At 39.7% G+C, this 20,669-nt stretch overlaps 1 protein-coding gene across 7 annotated transcripts in view; it reads left to right on the top strand.

The window, feature by feature from the left end:
• The first annotated feature begins 1,695 nt into the window (after nucleotides 1-1,695).
• Nucleotides 1,696-20,669, top strand: part of PRKAA1 (protein kinase AMP-activated catalytic subunit alpha 1) — a 33,423-nt gene continuing 14,449 nt past the window's right edge. Inside the window, exons 1-6 of one of the 7 annotated variants that reach the window (XM_045787334.2) lie at nucleotides 1,715-1,849; nucleotides 3,087-3,210; nucleotides 3,516-3,606; nucleotides 16,663-16,804; nucleotides 18,465-18,558; nucleotides 18,999-19,043. In XM_045787334.2, the coding sequence (XP_045643290.1) occupies nucleotides 3,594-3,606; nucleotides 16,663-16,804; nucleotides 18,465-18,558; nucleotides 18,999-19,043 (294 nt within the window). In that variant the 5' untranslated portion in view covers nucleotides 1,715-1,849; nucleotides 3,087-3,210; nucleotides 3,516-3,593. Of the gene's footprint in view, nucleotides 1,850-3,086; nucleotides 3,219-3,515; nucleotides 3,607-16,662; nucleotides 16,805-18,464; nucleotides 18,559-18,998; nucleotides 19,044-20,669 lie in introns of all 7 variants that reach the window. The other 6 variants (XM_045787338.2, XM_045787337.2, XM_045787335.2 and 3 more) reach the window with 6 other exon arrangements.

Below are 20,669 nucleotides of genomic sequence, written 5' to 3' on the forward strand. Positions count from 1 at the left end.
ATGTCTGGGCTGCAGAAACTCACAAACAAGTAAAGGTGAAGAAACCAGAGAGCAAAAATTACAACAGTAGGGGCGCCTGGGTGGCACAGCGGTTAAGCGTCTGCCTTCGGCTCAGGGCGTGGTCCCGGCATTCTGGGATCGAGCCCCACATCAGGCTCCTCTGCTATGAGCCTGCTTCTTCCTCTCCCACTCCCCCTGCTTGTGTTCCCTCTCTCGCTGGCTGTCTCTATCTCTGTTGAATAAATAAAAAAAAAAAAAAATAAAAATCTAAAAAAAAAAAAAAAAAAAAAAATTACAACAGTAACCACTGCCCAACCCTCAAATATGTCAGTAACCAAAGACTTCTTAACTTCATGGTCCTTCAGAATATGTGCAGTCCATAATACAATAGAAACTTATTATCCAAGGCTAGTTGTAACTGTTGTAATTCTAAGCTCAAGCTTTTGCTTCTTTTGTAGTGCCTTGCTTGGAACAAAGCAGTACTTAATACATGTTACTTTGATTTCATAAACAGAAAGTATATAAAAATCAGAGGAGCTGGGTAACTTTGATTAGGAACACAAAGGATAACATTTTTAGTCTTATTTTTATATTATCTTCTTGAAGAGTTCAACTCTTTGCCCACTGACACTGGCCCAAATGCTATGACACTGCAAAACTGAGATCATATCTTGTTTTTTTTTGGACACTTCATTTTGCCCATGTCAGCAGAATACAATTGAGTAGTGAACTGGCTTAAAAATTTAATACAAGTAAGCATACTTTCTCTACTTCCCCTGTGATATGGCACATCCCATTTGTATAGATAATAGACTAAATTTTACTCATTGCAAGTACAATATATATTTGATTGACTTGGTTGATGCAATTATAAGCCTTGTTTTCAGTTCAAAGTCTGCATTTTGCCGGTAATCTAAAAATATTAATTCCTATGTCTGTAACATCCCATTCCTGAGCACACATACATTCACAATATTCCCAACCTGCTCCTTCCAATAGAGCTTGCTTTGGGAAGGAAATTTCAGAAAAGCATCCAGAAGGAGGAAAGCCCGACGACGCTACTTGAGCTGTTAGGTGCCCAATAGCAACTTACTGTTTCAAAGTAACAACAACAACAACAAAGAGCAAGGGGGATGGGTGGAAAAAGAGGAAACTCCATCAAAGATGCGAGTGACAACTCCCAGTGGCTTTTAGATGCCATCCGCACAGGAAAAATGAAGAGGTTAGAAAACAGAGACAGGGCGGTGTCCCCTGCCATGTTTCAATTCACGCTGCGTTAGTAACCAGCCACACAACTGCCTCACCCGAGGGGGCTTCCTCAGCGCCCAACTGTCCCCTCGGAATCGCAAGGAGAGCGCTACCCCTCCCCAGGAGTAACGATTAGGGGAGATCACTGCCGGCAGAAACTCCGCCACAGAGGAGAGCAGCCGAGGGGCTGCCGCCCTCCCCTGCGGTTCAGGAAGCCCACTTCCGCGCGCAGGTGGGCGGGCGCCCCAGGCCGAAACGAAGCAGCGCGAGGAAGCGGGGTACCGGTGGCCTTCCCAGCGACCCCCGCCCGCCCCGCCAGGGGGAGCGTCTGCGCCGGACTGCCGGCGGCGGGGACCCGGCGGGCGGCGCTGGGCGGCGGCTTGGCTGCGGGGCTGCCCTCCCGCGTCCCCACCCCCCTCGCTGCCCGCCCCCGGCGCGGCCCTGCCCGCCCCCTCCGCCCCCTCCCGCGGCGCCATGCGCAGACTCAGTTCCTGGAGAAAGATGGCGACAGCCGAGAAGCAGAAACACGACGGGCGGGTGAAGATCGGCCACTACATCCTGGGGGACACCCTTGGCGTCGGCACCTTCGGCAAAGTGAAGGGTGAGGACCCCTGGGCCAAGGGTCGGCCCCAGCCCGCGATCCAGGCGACTTCCGCCTTTCGCACCTCTTCATCCTCCCCCGCCCCGGCGTTCCTTCTCTACCGGGCTCCGCAGCCCCTGTCCTGACTCCGGCGGGAGCGGAGTCAGAGGCCACAGCGGGACTGCGGCGCGACCCTCCCCGGCCGGGTGGGGGTGGGGACTGGTCGCCATGGCGACGGCGCCGCGGCCTGAGGGGCTCGTCGGTGTGAGGGGCGGGGATGCGGAGGTGCGAACTTTCCCAGGTGGGACAACCTAGGGCTGCGCAGCACGCTCGCAGCGCTGGGTGGGGGCGCCGGGATCTCGGCCCGGAGCCCTGGGGAGAGGGCCTGTTGTTCGCTTGGGCTGTGCTCCCTCGGCTCAGGGCCAGCCCATCGCTTCCCTGGCAGTCCTCAGCATTGTCCGTATTTCCGTCCTCTTTAGGAGGTTCTCGACTTACCTGCCCGGGCTGATTCTCAAGTGTGAAATATGTTTCCCCCCCCCCACCGCCTCCCCCAAAAAGTAAGCTTGCTTTGGGGGTAGCTTACAGAATTTTTTAAAAAGGGCCATCTCGTTGGGAAGGATGACTAATTTTTTTCGGAGCAGTTAATGAATGTAAACTGGTCCTGTATTTGCGATGCATGGTTTATGTTCTGAATGAAGACTCCGTGCCTTCAGTGTTTCTGAATTATCAGTTTTGCAGACTCTGTGTGCCAAACCTGGTATGTAGTGCAGATGTTGCCTCCAGATAGCCAGATAGTATTTATTAGCCCATTAGTGTAGTCCATTTCCATTTATTTTCTTAGGATATTTATGTTTTAATAATTTAGTGCACATCATTTGAACTTTTTTTTTTTTTTTAAGTAAAGTGTGCAATCTCTTACCCTTGTGTTTCAGCACAATATTCTGGAAATAACAAACTTGATCACCAGTCCACCAATTCTGGCACAAGAAGTTTAATTGCAAACTTTGTGAGGCATAAATATGTTTTTTTTTTTAAATATTTGACTTTGTTATTAGGGATGTAGAGGAAGGAAGCATGGAACTGAAAAATATAATTCATGCATTGGCTTTGGATATATAATAACCTATGACTTGCATATACTAAGCTCTTGGTAAATATTTGACTTGAAAGAAAAAAAGTTGTGAAAGTCTGTACGGTGAATTAACTAACTGAGCCTTGCTTTACCGGAGCTAAATAAACATTTTCTGATTTTATCTAGGGATGGAAGAGGAGAACCCTTCCTTCTCTTGCTCTTTCTGAGTCATAGAACTGGAAAATTGCTGTATAGCCCACAGGGAAGCAACTGCCTAAGCCTTCTTACGAAAATCAGCAAGGCCAACAATGTAAGAAAGTAAGAAGCAAATGCTAGAATAGGGTAATAAGAGCCATCAGGGTGGGTCTGTATTAGGCCAGTAAGATGTCTCTGTGCCCTCAAAATTATTTATTTTTGGCTATGTTGTCTCTTTACTTGTTAGCAATTACAAACTGCTTTTAATTTACAAATATCTGTAAGAAATGCTCATTAATGCCCCCAAATAGTGATGACAGTCTTGATATCCTCACCCCTCCTAGGGTTCTGCTTGGATTAGGGTGCTCATCATTCTAATAAAGACCTGTGCAAAGTCAGGTTCATTTTCTTACTTGCTAGGTGGCTTTTGGCATGGCAGATAGAAAAGCAAGAGGAAATTTTTCATTTTCTGGATTTGACCTGTGATGTGGCTGTGACATGAATCCTTCCAGTGAGTGCTGTTCCTTAACCTTCATTCTTCCACATGTGCCTCTCTTGAAGTAAATACTATCAAAGTCAACCTCTCCAAATTATAGAAAAGCCAATATTCATCAGAGAATCACAGGTTTCATAGATAGGGTTAAATTTGTTCATAAATACATTAGTTGATATTGGTCAAAATCCTCAACCAGTGCATTTTTAAGTTGTTAAACAGTTGGGATGCTTTTTTTCAAGTACAGTAATAGAAAATCCAGCTCAACCTAGCCAAGAACATCTCTTTCTGTGGTTCTCCAAAGCATGGAAGCTTCAGCATACCTGTCATTGGCTCATCCATTCCCTGGGGCCAGGGATGTCATGTGCCAATTGGTTTAGGCTTGTGTTCCTGAGTACTAGCAAGGGAGATAGCATTACCCTTGGTGGAATATGGCCCACTGTTGAATGTGTGTGTGTGGTGGGGGCATCTTCTTCTGAAGTACTTAGTGTGGGGAGACAGGTTAATACCTATACAGAATGGGTATTCAGTGTTAGGAGAAAGAAAGGTGGACATAGATGCTCAGTGAGCCAGCAAAAACAGCTGTTACAATGGTGATGTTGGTAACTTACATAGCCTTACTTTGACAAGAATTCTTATCAATGATATGATTAGCCATATATTTCAACGGAGATAATTTGGAGTAGCTAGAGCTTTTAAAATTAATTACGTAATGGGGCGCTTGGGTGGCACAGCGGTTAAGCGTCTGCCTTCGGCTCAGGGCGTGATCCTGGCGTTGTGGGATCGAGCCCCACATCAGGCTCCTCTGCTATGAGCCTGCTTCTTCCTCTCCCACTCCCCCTGCTTGTGTTCCCTCTCTCGCTGGCTGTCTCTATCTCTGTCGAATAAATAAATAAAATCTTAAAAAAAAATTCTTAAAAAAAAATTACGTATTGGTAATTTTAACGTGGAAAAAGAGTCTAATAGAAGATATGATATTGATATGCAGAAAAATTCCCAATAGGGTATTACATGCTTAGAGGAAATTTAATTTTGGGGACGAAGGGAACTATAAATTCCCAGTGATTATTTTGTTTCCTATTACAGGCTTAAAAAGTCATTTGGTAATTTAATGATATTGCAATGAGAGAGTTTACACAGACTACTAGGGTTGGTTTGGGATTATGCTTGAATTATCTTTTATTATTCCCAAGTTATCTTTTTTTTTTCTTCCTGGTTATCAAGGTTTTAGTCTCTACTCCCTTGCAGGGTCCACTTGCCTTTCCCCAGGTACAGCAATTATAAAACCATGGGTGAACAGCATCATGTTACTACTGCAATAAATAAAAATGGCAGTTTTTGTTAAGTTTTCCAAGAAAAGAGAAGACGGTCTCTTTAGTGGTATAGGTGGTCTTCAGCAAATGAGTTGTTTATACATGCAGCCTATTTATTAAGTTGGTGAGTATTTTTCTACATAAAACTTCAATTTCAGGTAAATAGGTGACTGTTCTCTTTGTGAATCAATCACAGTAGAAATTATTTAAAAATTTCTTTAAGGAGTACCTGATAATGCAAAAAAAAAATTCTTTAAGGAGAGGGATTCGTGGCTGGCTTAGTCAGTAGAGCATGCAACTCTTTATCTTGGGTCATGAGTTCAAGCCCCACATTGGGTGTAGAGCTTACTTATAAAAAAAATTCTTTAAGGAAAAAAATCTATATATTATATAAATATGTATATATATATCAGCATGGGTAGATCTAAAGTTTATAAGGTCAGGCCACAAAAACCAAAGAAGTAGAAGAACATGTACTGTCATATTATTTATATAAATTTTAAAATCATGTAAAAACACCCAGACATTGCTAGTGAGAGTAAATTGTTGCTACCTCTATAGAGGGTGACAGTGTTTATTAAAGTTAACCCAGAAATTCAACCTCTAGGAAATTGTCCTATGGATATACTCGTGTGTGTGTGTGTGTGTGTGTGTGTGTGTGTGTGTGTATGAAATGATGAGTTATTCATTACCATATTGCTTATAAATACAAAAGGTTGGAAACATTAAGAAAAAAACAAGAGACTTTATGTAATTTAGGAAGCAATTTCCAAGGTGTATTTTTAAGGGGAAGAATAAGAGGGTAGTAAACAAATGTGTATAGTATACCTACCATTCGTGTATAAAAAATAGGGGCAAATAAGGTATTTAAGTGTAACTACTTGCACATGTATGGAGTGTCCCTTTAAAGATACACGTGAAACAGTTGCATTCGTTGTTCAGTTGGGGGGTATCTAGATAGCAGGGGGACATTTCACTGTATATCTTTTTGTGCTCTTCAGTTGTGCAGTCCAGGCATTATGTATTCAAAAGAACATATAAAATTAAATTTGTAGAAATAAACGTAGGGAAAACATTGTTACAATATTGTTTATGGGTTCCTACTTGAGGGGAAGACCAACACCACATGGAAGGAAGTGGTTACCTCTGGGGAGGGAGAAAGGAGAAAGGGATCTGGGAGGAGGCATACAGAGCTTCACTTGGATCTGTGATGCTTTATTGCTTAAGCTGGTGGTGGGTGGAACATGGGTATTTGGTTTGCCTTTTGGGATGCCTGAAATGTTACGTTAAAAAAAACCTGCCTCTCTCAGATTTCCACCTGTAGCTTTTAAAGCTCAACCCTCTGCAGGATTAAGTTATTTCCCTTATACTTTTAGGGGTGAGATTTTTTAAAAAAAATATTTATTAGAGAGCACACACAAGTTGGGGGGAGAGGCAGAGGGAGAAGGAAAGAGAGAATCCTAAGCAGGTTCCATGGCTGAGCAGGGAGACCAACGTGCAGCTCAATTATACAACGCCAAGATCATGACATGAACCAAAATCAAGAGTCTGATGCTTAACCGACTGAGCCACCCAGGCACCCCGAGAGTGAGATATTTTTTTTATTACTCTCTTAATTTTAGAGTGAGAATGAACTAGGTGATCAGTAGATACTCTTTGTGATACCAGAATATCGGTAGATATTCTGCAGTAGATATTTCTTTGTGGCATCTCTTTCCTATTTACAATGTTCTCTTTCAAAGTGTGATCTTGTTTCACTTCAGGATTACATGTCTGATTAGAAGAGTGTTTGTTTCAGTGTCCTACAGGTAGACAGTTCCCTTTAGGAAGCAATAGCAGGTTGCCTGCCAGTAGTTGACTAAGCTGCTGTTCTTTTTTTTTTTTTTTTTTTAAGATTATTTATTTATTTATTTGATACAGAGAGAGACAGCTGGCGAGAGAAGGGACACAAGCAGGGGGAGTGGGAGAGGAAGAAGCAGGCTCCCAGCGGAGCAGGGAGTCCGACGCGGGGCTCAATCCCAGGACCCTGGTGGGATCACGCCCTGCGCCGAAGGCAGACGCTTAACGACTGAGCCACCCAGGTGCCCCTAAGCTGCTGTTCTTGTGAGGGAGACATGGTGAATTCTAGTAACCTTTGCTGTGAGTGACCTGCAGGTCTTCCATGGCAGAAATATCTGACCGTTTTGTTCAAAAGCAGTATCGAGGGGCCCGTGGGTGGCTCAGTCGGTTAAGCAATGGATTCTTGATTTTGGCTCAGGTCATGATCTCAGGATTGTGAGATGGAGCCGCATGTTGGCTCCGCACTGATTGGAGCCTGGTTAGGACTCTCTGCCTGCCTCTCTCTCTGCCCTTTCCCCCCACTCACACTCTCTCTTTTGCTCTCTCTCAAGGAAATAAATAAAATCCTTTAAAAAACCCAATATTTTAGCACTACTGTAAAACAGTGACAGTCTAAAGGGTAAAGTTTTGAGCTTTGGAAAGAGGGGTGGTTCTCTTAATGCATATTCCTGGCAAGGTCCACTTTTACTGATTGGTTGACTCTGGAACAACAATTAATTTGGCTGCAACTGAGTTTAGTTAATGGAGAATCCTTTGCTTAGTTTTGAGAAAACAGTTCAGGCTTTGGGGTTTGATATTGTCCCCAGCTACCCCCCCCCCCCCGCAATCTTCTACTGCATATTGATGGCGCGGTAGAGTAGATAGGTCAGAAGACTTGAAATCAGAAGGCCTATCCCAACTTGATCACTTAATAGCTTTACTTCATCAAATTATATAATCTCTTAGAGCCTCATAATTACCTATATCATAGGTTTGTTGTGAGGCTCAAATGTGATCATGTGTTTTTTCTAAGCTATAAAACACTATTTTCAAAAGTATTGTTACTGAAATTCTAATATTGAAGTTTGTTGGTAATTGGGTTCAAGGCAAAATATCTGTTCCTATAATTAAGGAAAAGAACAGATTATCATATGATAGCTTTAAATTACCAAGATTTTGCTGGGAAGAAAGAGGGAGAAAGACGATGTTCAGAAGGGCTACTGCCTGTTCTGAAAGAGAAAATATTTGAGCCATCAGTGTTGGGACATTATTTGAAGACCTTGGAGGGAAAAGCCTGTATCCAAGTACGACAGGTTAAAAATGTTTAACAGGTTTCTTTACTAGGTGGTCCAGAGCCATTCTTGTGTTAATATGCATAGCGGGTTTCCAAAAGGGAGAGCATACGTCCTTTCCCAGACTTCCTTGCTTACGAAATCTTTTTCTGTGTTGAGGCTTCAGTGCTAGTATTTTGTAGGATGTAATTCTTAAAATTCATTGTAATAATTTTAGTTTTATGATTTTTCTAGCCCATAGAACATTCAAAATCCCAGATTAGAACATTGGAGACGGGGGGGGGGGCTGTAAAAGTTGACTTCTGATAGGTTGTGAAGGGTGAGACACAACTTCAAAAAGCAGAAAACTGGGGAGCTGGAACATAATAGCCTAGGAGCAAGAAGTCCTAGCCAGCCAACTCCCACAGATGTCACTGTGTGAGCACCGGGTAGTAACTGATGCTCATACAAGGTGAAACTTTGCTTGGTTCCCAGTCATTATGTACAGTGTGTTCCATTTAAGAATTCTTGGGGCGTTTGTAGTACAGATTAGAAAACCTGCTTCCAAAAAAGATTACTTTTGTTAACTTGTTAATTTTAATGGTGAATATCATATTTTAGAAAAAAAACTATGTTTCCCAAGGCTGCAATAACAAAGTACCACAAGCTGGGTGGCTTCAAACAACAGAAATTTATTCTCTCAACGTTCTGGAGGCCAAGTATCCAAAATCAAGGGGTTTGTAGGGTTACACTCCCTCTGAAGGTTCTTGGTGAGAGTCTGTTCCTTGCCTCTCCAGCTTTTGGTGGCTCCTGGTGTTCCTTGGCTTGTGGTAGCAAAGCTCCAGTGTCAGCCTCTGTCTTCCCATGGCTTCCTGAGGGCGTGTCTATGTTCTCTCCTCTTACAAAGGATACCTGCCATTCATTACATCTAGAGCCCACTCTAAATCTAGGATGATTTCATCTTCAGATCCTTAACTGATTACATGTACAAATGCCCTATTTCCACATAGAGCACATTCGAGGTTCTGGTGGACATGAATTTGGGGTGCAGGGGCACTATTCAATCCATTACACTTGTCATTTTATATGCTTTTGGTTTTATGCTCTTGGTTTCTCCCTTATAACACTTTAATTTTTGAGAAACTTTTGAATTAGTGTGGTAGAATGAATTAAATGTATTCTTGGTATCTTGTCTTAAAACATTGAAATTGATATGAGGCAGGTTTTTAGTAGACTGAATTAATTTTCTCATATAGGAAAAAGATCGTAGTAGCAGTACCAGGCACATAGTAGGTGCAGGTACTTAACTATTTTTTAAATTAATGATTGAATTTTTAGAATAATTCTTACTGGTATGAGGCAATTTAGTATATTATTCTTTTCAAAACTATTAAGACTATAGGGGTGCCTGGGTGGCTCAGTTGTTAAGCGTCTGCCTTCGGCTCAGGGCGTGATCCCAGGGTCCTGGGATCGAGCCCCACATCAGGCTCCTCCGCTGGGAGCCTGCTTATTCCTCTCCCACACTCCTGCTTGTGTTCCCTCTCTCACTGGCTGTCTCTCTCTCTGTCAAATAAATAAATAAAATCTTAAAAAAAAAGTATATTATTCTTTTCAAAACTATTAAGACTATAGGGGTGCCTGGGTGGCTCAGTCAGTGTCCAACTCTTGATTTGGGCTCAGGTCCCGATCTCAGGGTTGTGGGATTGAGCTCTGCCTTAGGCTCTGCACTAAGTGGGGGTTGGGAGGTCTGCTTGGGGATTCTCTCTCCATCTCCCTGTGTCCCTCTTCCCAATAACAGTCTCTCTCTCTCTCTCTCTTTCTCTCAAATAAATAAATAAATCTTCAAGAAAACCTATAAGACTATAAATTAAAGATTCCTCTGGTATGTTCAACTTCTTAGATTTGTTTTTTAAAAGGACATCTGTATTTGTATTATACTATATGTAATGCTCTTTTGAGGATTATTTTTTTAAAAACTTATCACATTTCACTTACTGTTTTGGGAAAAGCACAAGTTTTTGAGACAGACCGGGGTTCGTGTTTTGATTTTCATCTTCGTGTTCCTCAGTTACCCCAAAAGTGTTACTAATAATGTCAGTCCTCTAGGGTTGGTTACAGTTAGAGCATCACTAGGTTTGGGCACAAAGTGGGTATGTCATGGATATTAACTACACAGTTGTATATGCTAATTGTTACAAATCAACTAGATTCATATTTTTTTAAAAATCTGATTTAAATTCAAGTCTGATTAGCCTGTTTTTTAGCTTTGTGTTCTTGTGTGACTGGATAAACGTTCCTTTAGGTAGTAGGTGAAATCACTGTCAAGGACTTGGTGTTAAGTGTGGATGTTTAGCAATATTATGTTGAAAATTAACCCAAGTCAGGAAAGGGTTGAACTTTGGAAGCTAGAAATCTCAGGATGGGTGATGATGAAAGCGGGGAGGATGGAGCAGGTTGGTGGAATTGAAGCTTATGGGGATGGGAGCTAGATGTATAGAAATTATAGCTGTTAATTATTTAGTACTTATTATGGGCTTAGATAAAGGGATGCTACTGAATCTAAGTGGATAAGGAGGACAAATCAAAAAGCTGATATAATTGACCATATGGGGATTAAAGCAGAAAATTTAGGGCTGATTATATAGGGATAGGGGGCAGGTTTGGGAACAATGGAAAATAAATAGCTCTAAGTAGTGATAGCCACCATTTATTTATCAAGCATTTGCTGTGCCAGATACCATGGAAAGGGCTTTACAAACCCTACTTCATGTATTCCTTACAGTCACTCTTATATGCAGTATGTGGTATTCTTATTTTTACAGACAACTGAATAGAAGGTTGAAGTAATTTAACTTACCCAGGTCAAACATTAATAAATAACCTTCATACTTGAAAGAACCCAGGTCTATGTGGCCACAAAGTCTATGCTTCGTACACAGATTGCCTTCTCATGTAGTAGGAGAATGGGGCATCTTTAGCCCTATTTCTGAAAAAAGGTGAATCTAACACCTGTTACTGGTTTTTTTTCGTTCCCTTTGGGATTTTTTAATTATGAAGAATATAAAACAGTAAAATTTGAAAAAAATCACTGTAGAATAACTATTTTCGTTTTAGCACATTATCATTGTCATATAAATATTTTTGGTATAGCTAGAAAATGTAGAATGCATATATAGTTTTTGTTTGCTCTTTTTTTTTTTTTTTAAGATTTTATTTATTTATTTGACAGAGATAGAGACAGCCAGTGAGAGAGGGAACACAAGCAGGGGGAGTGGGAGAGGAAGAAGCAGGCTCATAGCGGAGGAGCCTGATGTGGGGCTCGATCCCATAACGCCGGGATCACGCCCTGAGCCAAAGGCAGACGCTTAACCGCTGTGCCACCCAGGCGCCCCTGTTTGCTCTTTCATATTTATAAGAACATTTTCTTTTCTTTTCTTTTTTCTTAAAAGATTTTTAAAAATTTATTTGACAGAGTGAGAGAGACAGAGAGAGGGGGAACACAAGCAGGTGCGAGTGGGGAGCCTGATGTGGGGCTCGATCTCAGGACCCTGGGATCATGACCTGAGCCGAAGGCAGACGCTTAACAACTAAGCCATGCAGGCACCTCTGTAAGAACATTTTCTATAGTCTTCCTATGAGAGAGTCTGTTATGTTATAATAGCATAAACTGTTCTCTGAAGTTGATTATTTAGGTTATTTGTAGTCTTTGATCTTAAATAAGACACTATAATAAATATGCACATTTTTTTTGTTTTTTGTTTTTAAAGGTTTTATTTATTTATTTGATACAGAGAGAGCACAAAACAGGGGGAGTGAGAGAGGGAGAAGCAAGCTCCCCACTGAGCAGGGAGCTCAATGCGTGGCTCGATCCCGGGACCCTGGGATCACATCCTGAGCCGAAGGCAGACACTTAACTGACTGAGTCAGGCGCCCCAATTATGCACATTTTAAAAAAGATTTATTTATTTGAGAAAAAGAATGAGTGTGGGGAGGGGCAGAGGGAGAGAATCTTCAGGCAGACTCCCGTGTGTGGGGATCTATCTCAGGACGCATGAGATCATGACCTGAGCCAAACCGAGAGTGGGAGGACTGAGCCACCCAGGTGCCCAATAATTATGCACATTTTTAAATCTGCTTAATTCTAAGTTAAATTCTGAGTAAGGGAACTACATATTTTTAAAAAAATAAATTACTCTTAATGCTATTCTACGATATCAGCTGCCCTTTTATTCCCCTGAAATATTCTGTTGATATACCAGCAATGGAAAAGGAATTAGTGCACCAGTTTTCCCTTAAAAAAAAAAACTGATCGTGTACCCTGCTTATTACTTAGTAGTATGTGTTTTTGTGTGTTGGGGGGGCAGAATTTGATCTTGTTACAGTGGCTGTCATGACACCTCCCCTCTCCTGCTACTATTCAATTTTTGTTTGAATATTGTTTATACAGTCCTACTTCATTTCTCTTCAAAAATGAAGAAGATATGCCTCTCTTTATTCCAATTAATTTATAATTTGACGAAATGTTCATGTATTAGAAAAAAAGTCTTCAGTTGTGCCTTGATTGTTTGGTTATTGATTTTATTCTGTTTATTTAGCCTTTTTTTGGAGCGGACTTCTATTACTCACAGGTGAAATAATATTCTACTCCCTATTACTCATAAGTTGAATTTTACTTGATTCCCTATTCTTTGTCTATCACCATCCCTCCTTTTCTTGCTAAATTTCTTCCTCATTTTTGGTATGTGTTCAATAAAATTTTCTGCATTTTCACATTCTGCAACTTACTGCTTTCTAAATGATTTTAATTGTTCTGTTGTAAAATTCATCCTGCTCTGCTCTTATTTCGTAATTTCTTTATTTCCTTTTTTTTTTAATTTAAAAGTTTTTATTTTTAAGTAATCTTTACACCCAGTGTGGGGCTCAAACTTACAACCCGGAAATCAAGAGTCCCATGCTTTACTGATTGAGCCAGCCAGGTGCTGCATAACTTCTGTATTTCTTATCACCTTGTGATAGTTAATTTTTTCTACAAGATTCATGCAGTTCTTGGACGAGCGTTATTAATGTTTATTCTTTTTGCTTTAGTCTTTTGTACTTTAAAACTTTTTGTTTTTTCTTACTATATTACAGTTATTTTGGTCATCTTCAGAGGCCAGGAATGTCTTAGGGACCCACGTTGCTTTTGGTCAGTACTGTTTTCTGTGGCAGTGTTACTGGCATATAGTAGATGTTCAGTACCTGAATGAATTTGAGAGAATGCTTTGAATTTCCTATTCCAGTTCCTTATTTAATGATAGAATATACATCTGGAGTTGGTTGAAATTAGGTTGAGCAGAGTGGGATATGAGAGGGGACTGTGGCTGATTTGTAATGAATTGGAGTTCAGTCCCAAATGGATTCTGCTTTCACATCCTTTCCAAATCTGAGTCTGCCAGTTGTATCCAGTATTGAGGCTGTTCTCAGTCTTGTTTCAGCTATGCAGTTAATGAGAGAGGGTTTCTACTAAGCTATTGCTTGGAGATTTTGGGGGTAGTTGGACGGATGAGATTACTAGTTGTTCAGGTATCAACACACTAGGTCTAAGAAAGAAGATACTTCCTGAATTGGGGTTTAACAATCAAGTTGACTGCTCTTACCCACATCTGATTGGTATAGGAGATTGGAGAAAGCCTTATCAGAAATTAGAATGTGCTTCTAATTTTCACAGTCTGTTTCAGCTATGATTATAGGCTTTTCTTTGTCACTGATTTCATGTATGTTTTAATGAGCTTTTGATGGACGTATGTCCAGTGCATTCTTACTCTGCCGTCTTTCAGGAAACTTCTATAATTTCTTAGCCATGGATAGTTTTGAGATTAGTTGAGCTATACAAATGGTGGTTATAAGAAATTTAGAGATTCCATAAACATTGTAGTAAGTTTAAAAATTTTTGATTCTGTGATAATGCTTTGGGTTAGGGTAGACTATGGTGCAGTTACACATTTGTTCATTTGCTGGAAAGATTTGCATTGTGGAAGGTTTGTGCAGGTTAAAGAATCTGGACAAAATGGAAGGTGAATTTAGGTGGTAAATTGTATTTTTGAAAAGGACTGAGACTTACTCTGACTTAAATACTTTTCTTGGAGTCTTACTTAACAAAGACTTTTTTCTCCAAATGTGAAATATCTCTATAACCTAACCTTGGATTTAATATTATTAATTAAAACATTTAAGGAAAGTAGCAAATGCTGAAAAAAATTCAAAGTAATGAGGAATTACCTATCCCTGCCCCTCTCAACTGCAGGGGGCAGAAGAGCCCATCACTCATTATCTTGGTTAGGCGATGGGGGGGAGAATGTTGAATTGTTGAAAACCATTGGACCTGATGACCTGTAGAGTTCTCTTTAGTTTAGTTTAGTTTCTAAAATTCTATGCTTTTTATTGTTAAATCATCAAGAGCACATATTAAGTGAGGAGCAAGCAATGAGTCTTTTGTCTTTTAGAAACATAATTTATCTTGTTGCTGCCCTGCTTTAAAAACCTGCAGTGGTTCATAATCCTGGAGGGTTTTTAAAGGGTGGGCAGGCTCAGCTTCATCCCAAATCCCAGATCAAGGGGGAAGGCCTAGTTAGATTGGACTAATGAGGAAGAATTCTTTGTTTAATATAATGTTTCAAACATAAGTTTAAAATATCAATGTTGAGTTTTCAACTTGGAAATAGTAAGAAGTATTGTATTAATCTGCTAAGGGTTTCCATAACAAAATAACCACAGACTGAATGGCTTTAACAACAGATACTTTCTCAACAGTCTGGAGGCTAAAAGTTTGAGATCAAGGTTTTGGTACGGTTGGTGTCTTCTGAGGCCTCTCCTTAGCTCGCAGATGGCTGCCTCCTCCCTGTGTCCTCACACTGTTTCCTGCGTGTACCCTGCTGTCTCTCTGTGTGTCCAGATTTCCTCTTAGAAGGAGATCATGAGTCAGGGTGGATTAGGACCTACCAAAACTGTTTTATTTTAACAGTCATTTCTTTAAAGGCCCTATCTCCAAATACTGTCACATTCTGAGACCAGGGTTAGGGTTTCAACATACGAATTTTGAGGGAGACACAATTTAGTACATAACAAACATAAATAACTAAGAAGGGATTTCTTATTTATCATTATCTTTGCTTTTCATCTGGTAATTACCAAGATTGCCAGGGAAAGCTCTCAGCTATTGGTCTTACAGACTATGTTCTAATTTAGAAGAGAACATTTTCTTCCTAAAAAGCCAAAACCCTAAGTCACTTATTAAAAAAAACCCAAAAAACAAATTTGATACATGTATATTTCAAAAAGTCAAATAGTGCTAAGAGGCATATTTATAAAACAGAATTCCTTACCCTCACTCTCTTTTCTTCCAGTATTTACCTCTAGGTTTTGGTTTTTTTTTAAACCTCCATATTTCTAATTGATCTATGCATGCATACAAGCTATTTCTTAATTCTCGTTGATGGATTTTTGTTGTAGTTGTTGTTGTCTTTCTATTATGGTACATAAGGATTTCAGTTCTCTTACACCTTTTCTTTTACATCCTCATTCTTCTAATATACTTTAAAATCCATATTTAGCATTTCATAATTGTGACTGTGTAAAAACTATTTGCCAAGCCAATACTGTGACTATTTTCTTTATTTATAATTTTTTCTGCAGTTTTTAAATTAGCTTGTTTTTTCCATTTGCTTGGTTTTCTTTGAACCTGAGACTAAATTTCCCATATCTTCAAATGCCTTTGTCAAAATCTCTGTCTGTACAATATTCTGTACTTTCAAACCTGTAAGATAATTTATCAGTCTCCCCTTCCCCCAGCCGTCTTGGATTCTCTGTCGCATTTCTGTCTGGATTTGTTGTCTCCAGGCCTTCTACACATCTGTTACCTAGGATTTTGCCTCATTACCATATTCTCTTAGTTTTTCTCCTGTACTGGATCCCTTCTTTACTGGATATTATCTTTCTTGGTTTATTTTCCTGATTTTGATAGAATATATATTTTACAGTGGGTTCTAGAGAAAGGTAAATAAAAGTAAATTTTTGGAGACTAAATTCTGCTCTCACCATTGATTATCTGGGCATAGCATTCAAAATTGAAAGACAATCACTTAATTTTTTTATTCTTAAAAATAGAAACTGCGTGTCCATGAACTGAAATTTGAAATGTTCAAAGGGTTTATGGGTAGGGGAAGTGTGTCTGTAGCATGAGGGAGTTTTTTGGGATGATGAAACTGTTACGTATTTGATTCTAATGGTGGCTTTACCAATTTCTACATGTTAAAATCCATAGAATTGTTCACCAGAAGAAAATACTTGTTTTTTTTTTTTTTAATTTCAGTTTGTATGTATGATAGCTTAAGAACTAAAAAATAAGTAAGAATTTAAAAGGGCAAAAAGGTATACAGCAAAAAGGAAGTCTCTTTTCTTTCTCTTTCTGTTAGCTTTCCAGTTTTCCTTTCTGGAAGAAACCACTTTTACCAGTTTCCTATATACTCTCCCACTTAATCACTCTTGGACATGTAAACAAGATTTAGGGGCAAATCAGGCAGAACTGAAAGGAACTTAAATTTGCTCATTATTTTCTGAGATACTACTCTTAGAATACATCTAAAATGTTATTAATGAAGCCTGGCACTAATTTGTTAAAATTATTTCTCCTACAGTTGGCAAACATGAATTGACTGGACATAAAGTTGCTGTGAAGATACTCAATCGACAGAAGATTCGAAGCCTTGATGTGGTAGGAAAAATCCGCAGAGAAATTCAGAACCTCAAGCTTTTCAGGCATCCTCATATAATTAAACTGTAAGATCTGATTATATTAAATATAGTCATATCATTTTTTAATCATTTTTGTTAACCTACTTCATCTGACAAGTGAGAAAGATGACTGACATTTCTTGAGTCATCCCTCAAGGTTTTAAAATTTCTGCTTGTTCATGTATTTATCTAACCCCATTCATGGTTCCTTAAACCTATGTCCATGTTTTGCCCTTGTGCTTATCAGCTGTTAACTTTCTCATTCTTTCTTGTCTTCTGGACATGCCATGTGATAGATAACTTTTTGTGCCCCTATTGCTGTAGTACCAACAATGATTTACTAGTAGAAAATGTTGACCTCCAAATTTCACATGATGTCACTTAGTCTCACTAAAGACAGGAGAAAGGCAGTAGAAAGGGTTTTCCCCCAAGCTGCTTATATCTGATAAAACAAATAACAAATGATAGAATTTCAGGAATCCAGTATTCAGAAGGGCAGTTGTAGTATTATGGTGATTTTATAGTTGCCAATTGTAGGATCTACATAGAACTTACTTATTGCTCAGTTTTCTTATGCGGGCTGTCAGTTACAACTGCTCAGGCTTTTATACTGAACTGGCTGGCTCAAAATTTGTTTCACTCTCACCTCTTCTCATTTGCTGAGATGCCATGGTTTTAAGGTGCATATGGGTGCTGATGACCCCTAAGTACACATCTCCTGCTTTCATACCTCTTTCCTGAATCCCAGTTTCATACACCCACTGCCTACTGTACATCTCCATTTGGATGCCAGAACTGAACTTTCTGTTACCCTCCCCCAAACCTGCTCTTCACACCTTCTCACCCTCTGAGTAAATATCCAGTTCCTTAGGGCAGAAACATAGGAACTATACTTAACTTTTTGTTTCTATCACTTCCTAGCATCCATTCCATCTCTTTCTTCAAAATAGATCTAGGATCTGAGTGTTTCTCAGTTCCTTCATTGCCATCAACCTTGTTTGAGCCACCATCATCTCTGTCATGGACTCCTGAAGCAGCCTCCTGCTTCCCCCTTTTCCATCTACAGTCAGTTCTTCACATTGCTGCTATAAATTAAAGCTACCTTTTTAATAGATCAGACCACATGATTACTTCGCTTAAAACCTTCAATAGCTTTGCATCTCCCTTAGAGTAGAAGCCAAAGCTTTACCTTGGCTTGTAAGGTTCTCTGTCCTCTCATCTCCAGTTACCTCTTTGACTCCATATCCTATTTCTCTCTGCCAGCTCACTCTGCTTAGCCTTCTTACCATTCTTCAAACATGCCAGGCAGGCTTCTGCCTTAGGGCCTTTGCACTTGCTGTTCTGTTTGCCTGGTTCACCTTCTTCCTAGACCATGGTGGTATATTTGCTCCTGTCTGTCAGGTTCTGCTCAAATGTTACTTTATCGGAGGGTCCTCCCTTAAGCACCCTGTGTGAGAGATTCCCCTTAGTTTGCTTTGTTTCTCTTCACAGCATGTTCCACCACCTGAGATATTGCTTATTTATTTAGTGTCTGTTTCCTGGCTCCTGGAATATGAACTCCATGAAGGCAGAGAATTTGTTTTGTTCCCTGCAGTTTTCCCAGCTTCTAGCACAGTGCCTGCTATATTATGGCGCTTAGTGAATATTTACTGAATGAATGAATATACATGTTTTAATATTGGTAGATAATGTTTTCTCTCACCAGGTACCAGGTCATCAGTACACCATCTGATATTTTCATGGTGATGGAATATGTCTCAGGAGGAGAGCTATTTGATTATATCTGTAAAAATGGAAGGGTAAGCAGTTCTGATTTAATCCTGTATATATTTCATAACTTCCCTTATTCCTTACTAGCTTCAAGATGTCAGAAAGTGATTTTGTCAAGAGATCTACTTAGAAACTAGTTCCCTTAGTCATATATTTGTCTAGAATCATAGACTCTTTAGAGTTAGAAAAGACCTTAAAGATTATTTCCTTAGCCTGCTTACACAGATGTGGAAGCTGAGACTCACAGTTTATGTGTTTACTCAAAGTCACCTGATTTATTAATGACAGAGTTGGATTGAGACCTCAGAACTCATGATCCTTGTACTCATGCTTTTGGGGTATACAAATACTTGTAACATACATCTTGAAGTATATATTTAATCCTTACAAAATATATTAATACTTAAAGATCTAGGCCTTGCTAGTCAACCCTAGCCACATTTAAATTGCATTCATTTTTTGGTTTCAGAAATCTGATGTACCTGGAGTAGTAAGAACAGGCTCCATGAAGGAGGTAGGAATTAGATTTAAAGAATTTAGAGTTGGAAAGAACTTTAGAAGGCATTTGAAACAGTATCTTAAGTTACAGATCCAAAAAGTGAACACTGCCGCTGCCGCCCATATTTTTTCTCATACCCAGGTTATGTGGTATGCTGAAACGTCTTTCTAGAAGACCTGTATCTAGCAATGAGAAGCCATTTTCACCCCTCACAGTCTGAAGTTCTTTATATCATTCATTCATTTGTTCTATATGGCATATCTGTTTACATTCATCAAAACCAAGCTCATTAAATAACCAAATTAATTTTGATTTTTCCATTTTTAACATGGTTCATTTCCATTTTCAGGTATTCTACCTCTCTTCACTAACCCTCCCTCCCCCCACCATGTTATGCCTAGGAAACAGGCACAAGTTGAATTGGTATCTTGTTTTCTTATCTCTTCCATTTGTCTTTTCTTAGTCATTTTGCTTTACATTATGGGAATTTTCTTCAGTTTTACCTGTTGCATATTAACATTTCAGCTGTCATATTTTCTGTTTCAACAATCTTTCTTGTTTTCTGAAGTTTTCTTTTTTAAATAGCCATTTCTGCTCCGCAGATACAGTAATCTTATCTGTCTGAGGATAACAATTAGGCTTTTTTAAAAGTTTTTAATTTTAATTCCAGTATAATTAACACACAGTTATATTAGTTTCAGGTGTACAATGTAGTGATTCAGCAATTCTGTACATTACTCAGTGTTCATCATGATAAGTGTATTCTTAATCCCCATAACCATTTCACCCATCCCCCCACTCATCTCCCCTCTGGTAACCAACCATAAGTTTGTTCTCTATAGTTAAGAGACGACAATTGGTGTGTGTGTGTGTGTGTGTGTGTGTGTGTGTGTGTGAAGTCTTCATCTGTTTCCTGCATTGTTGTTGTACCTTCTCTGCTCCATTTTATTGGTCTTGGTCTTTTGTCCATGGCCCTTCCTCAGATGTCTGGTGATTCTTGGTTGTCCACTTATATTTATTTGAGTGAGGTACTAAATGCTAAGCTTATGTAGGTGGAATTTATTGATTGGTGGGCCTTCCCATTGGTTGAGTAGGTAGGGATCTGTCCATTTTATTAGGGTATACCAAATGTCCGTAATTTCAAATATTTTTCCTTAGATCAGAGAAACCTTCCAATTCCCTTGAGGGTCTTAGCTTAGCTGTCAGTACTCTGAGAGCTGAATTGGGAAGAGGCCTGTAAGTCTCAGTAGTTAGTAGGTTGACTTCCACTTAATCCCCATGTTTTCCTTCTGGTGCCTCATCCCTGCCTTGGGGTCCTTGAGAACAGAGCTGGTTCAGGCTTCCTAAAGAGTAAATCATGGGTCTTATTCGCCAGTTGGGGTGAGTTTAAAACTTCTTACTTTAGCCGATTGTCCTGTTTTTAGTCCTCCTTTCATTTCTCCCTTCCCAAATTCCCAAGGCTTTCTAAGCTTTTCCAGGGTTCTGTGTGTAGGCTATTTTATTATTGGTTTCCACCCCTGTGGGCTTAGGTTTCTGCACTCTCTGTTTGGTGAAGTCTTTATCACTGTTCATCCATTCTACAGTTTGGTGATTCCTCTTTTTTTCTTTTTAAATTTTTTATTTAAATTCAATTTAGTTAAC

This window comes from Ursus americanus, chromosome 15, assembly GCF_024610735.1.
Source record: "Ursus americanus isolate L20-20 chromosome 15, mUrsAme1.1.p, whole genome shotgun sequence".
Lineage (NCBI taxonomy): Eukaryota > Metazoa > Chordata > Mammalia > Carnivora > Ursidae > Ursus > Ursus americanus.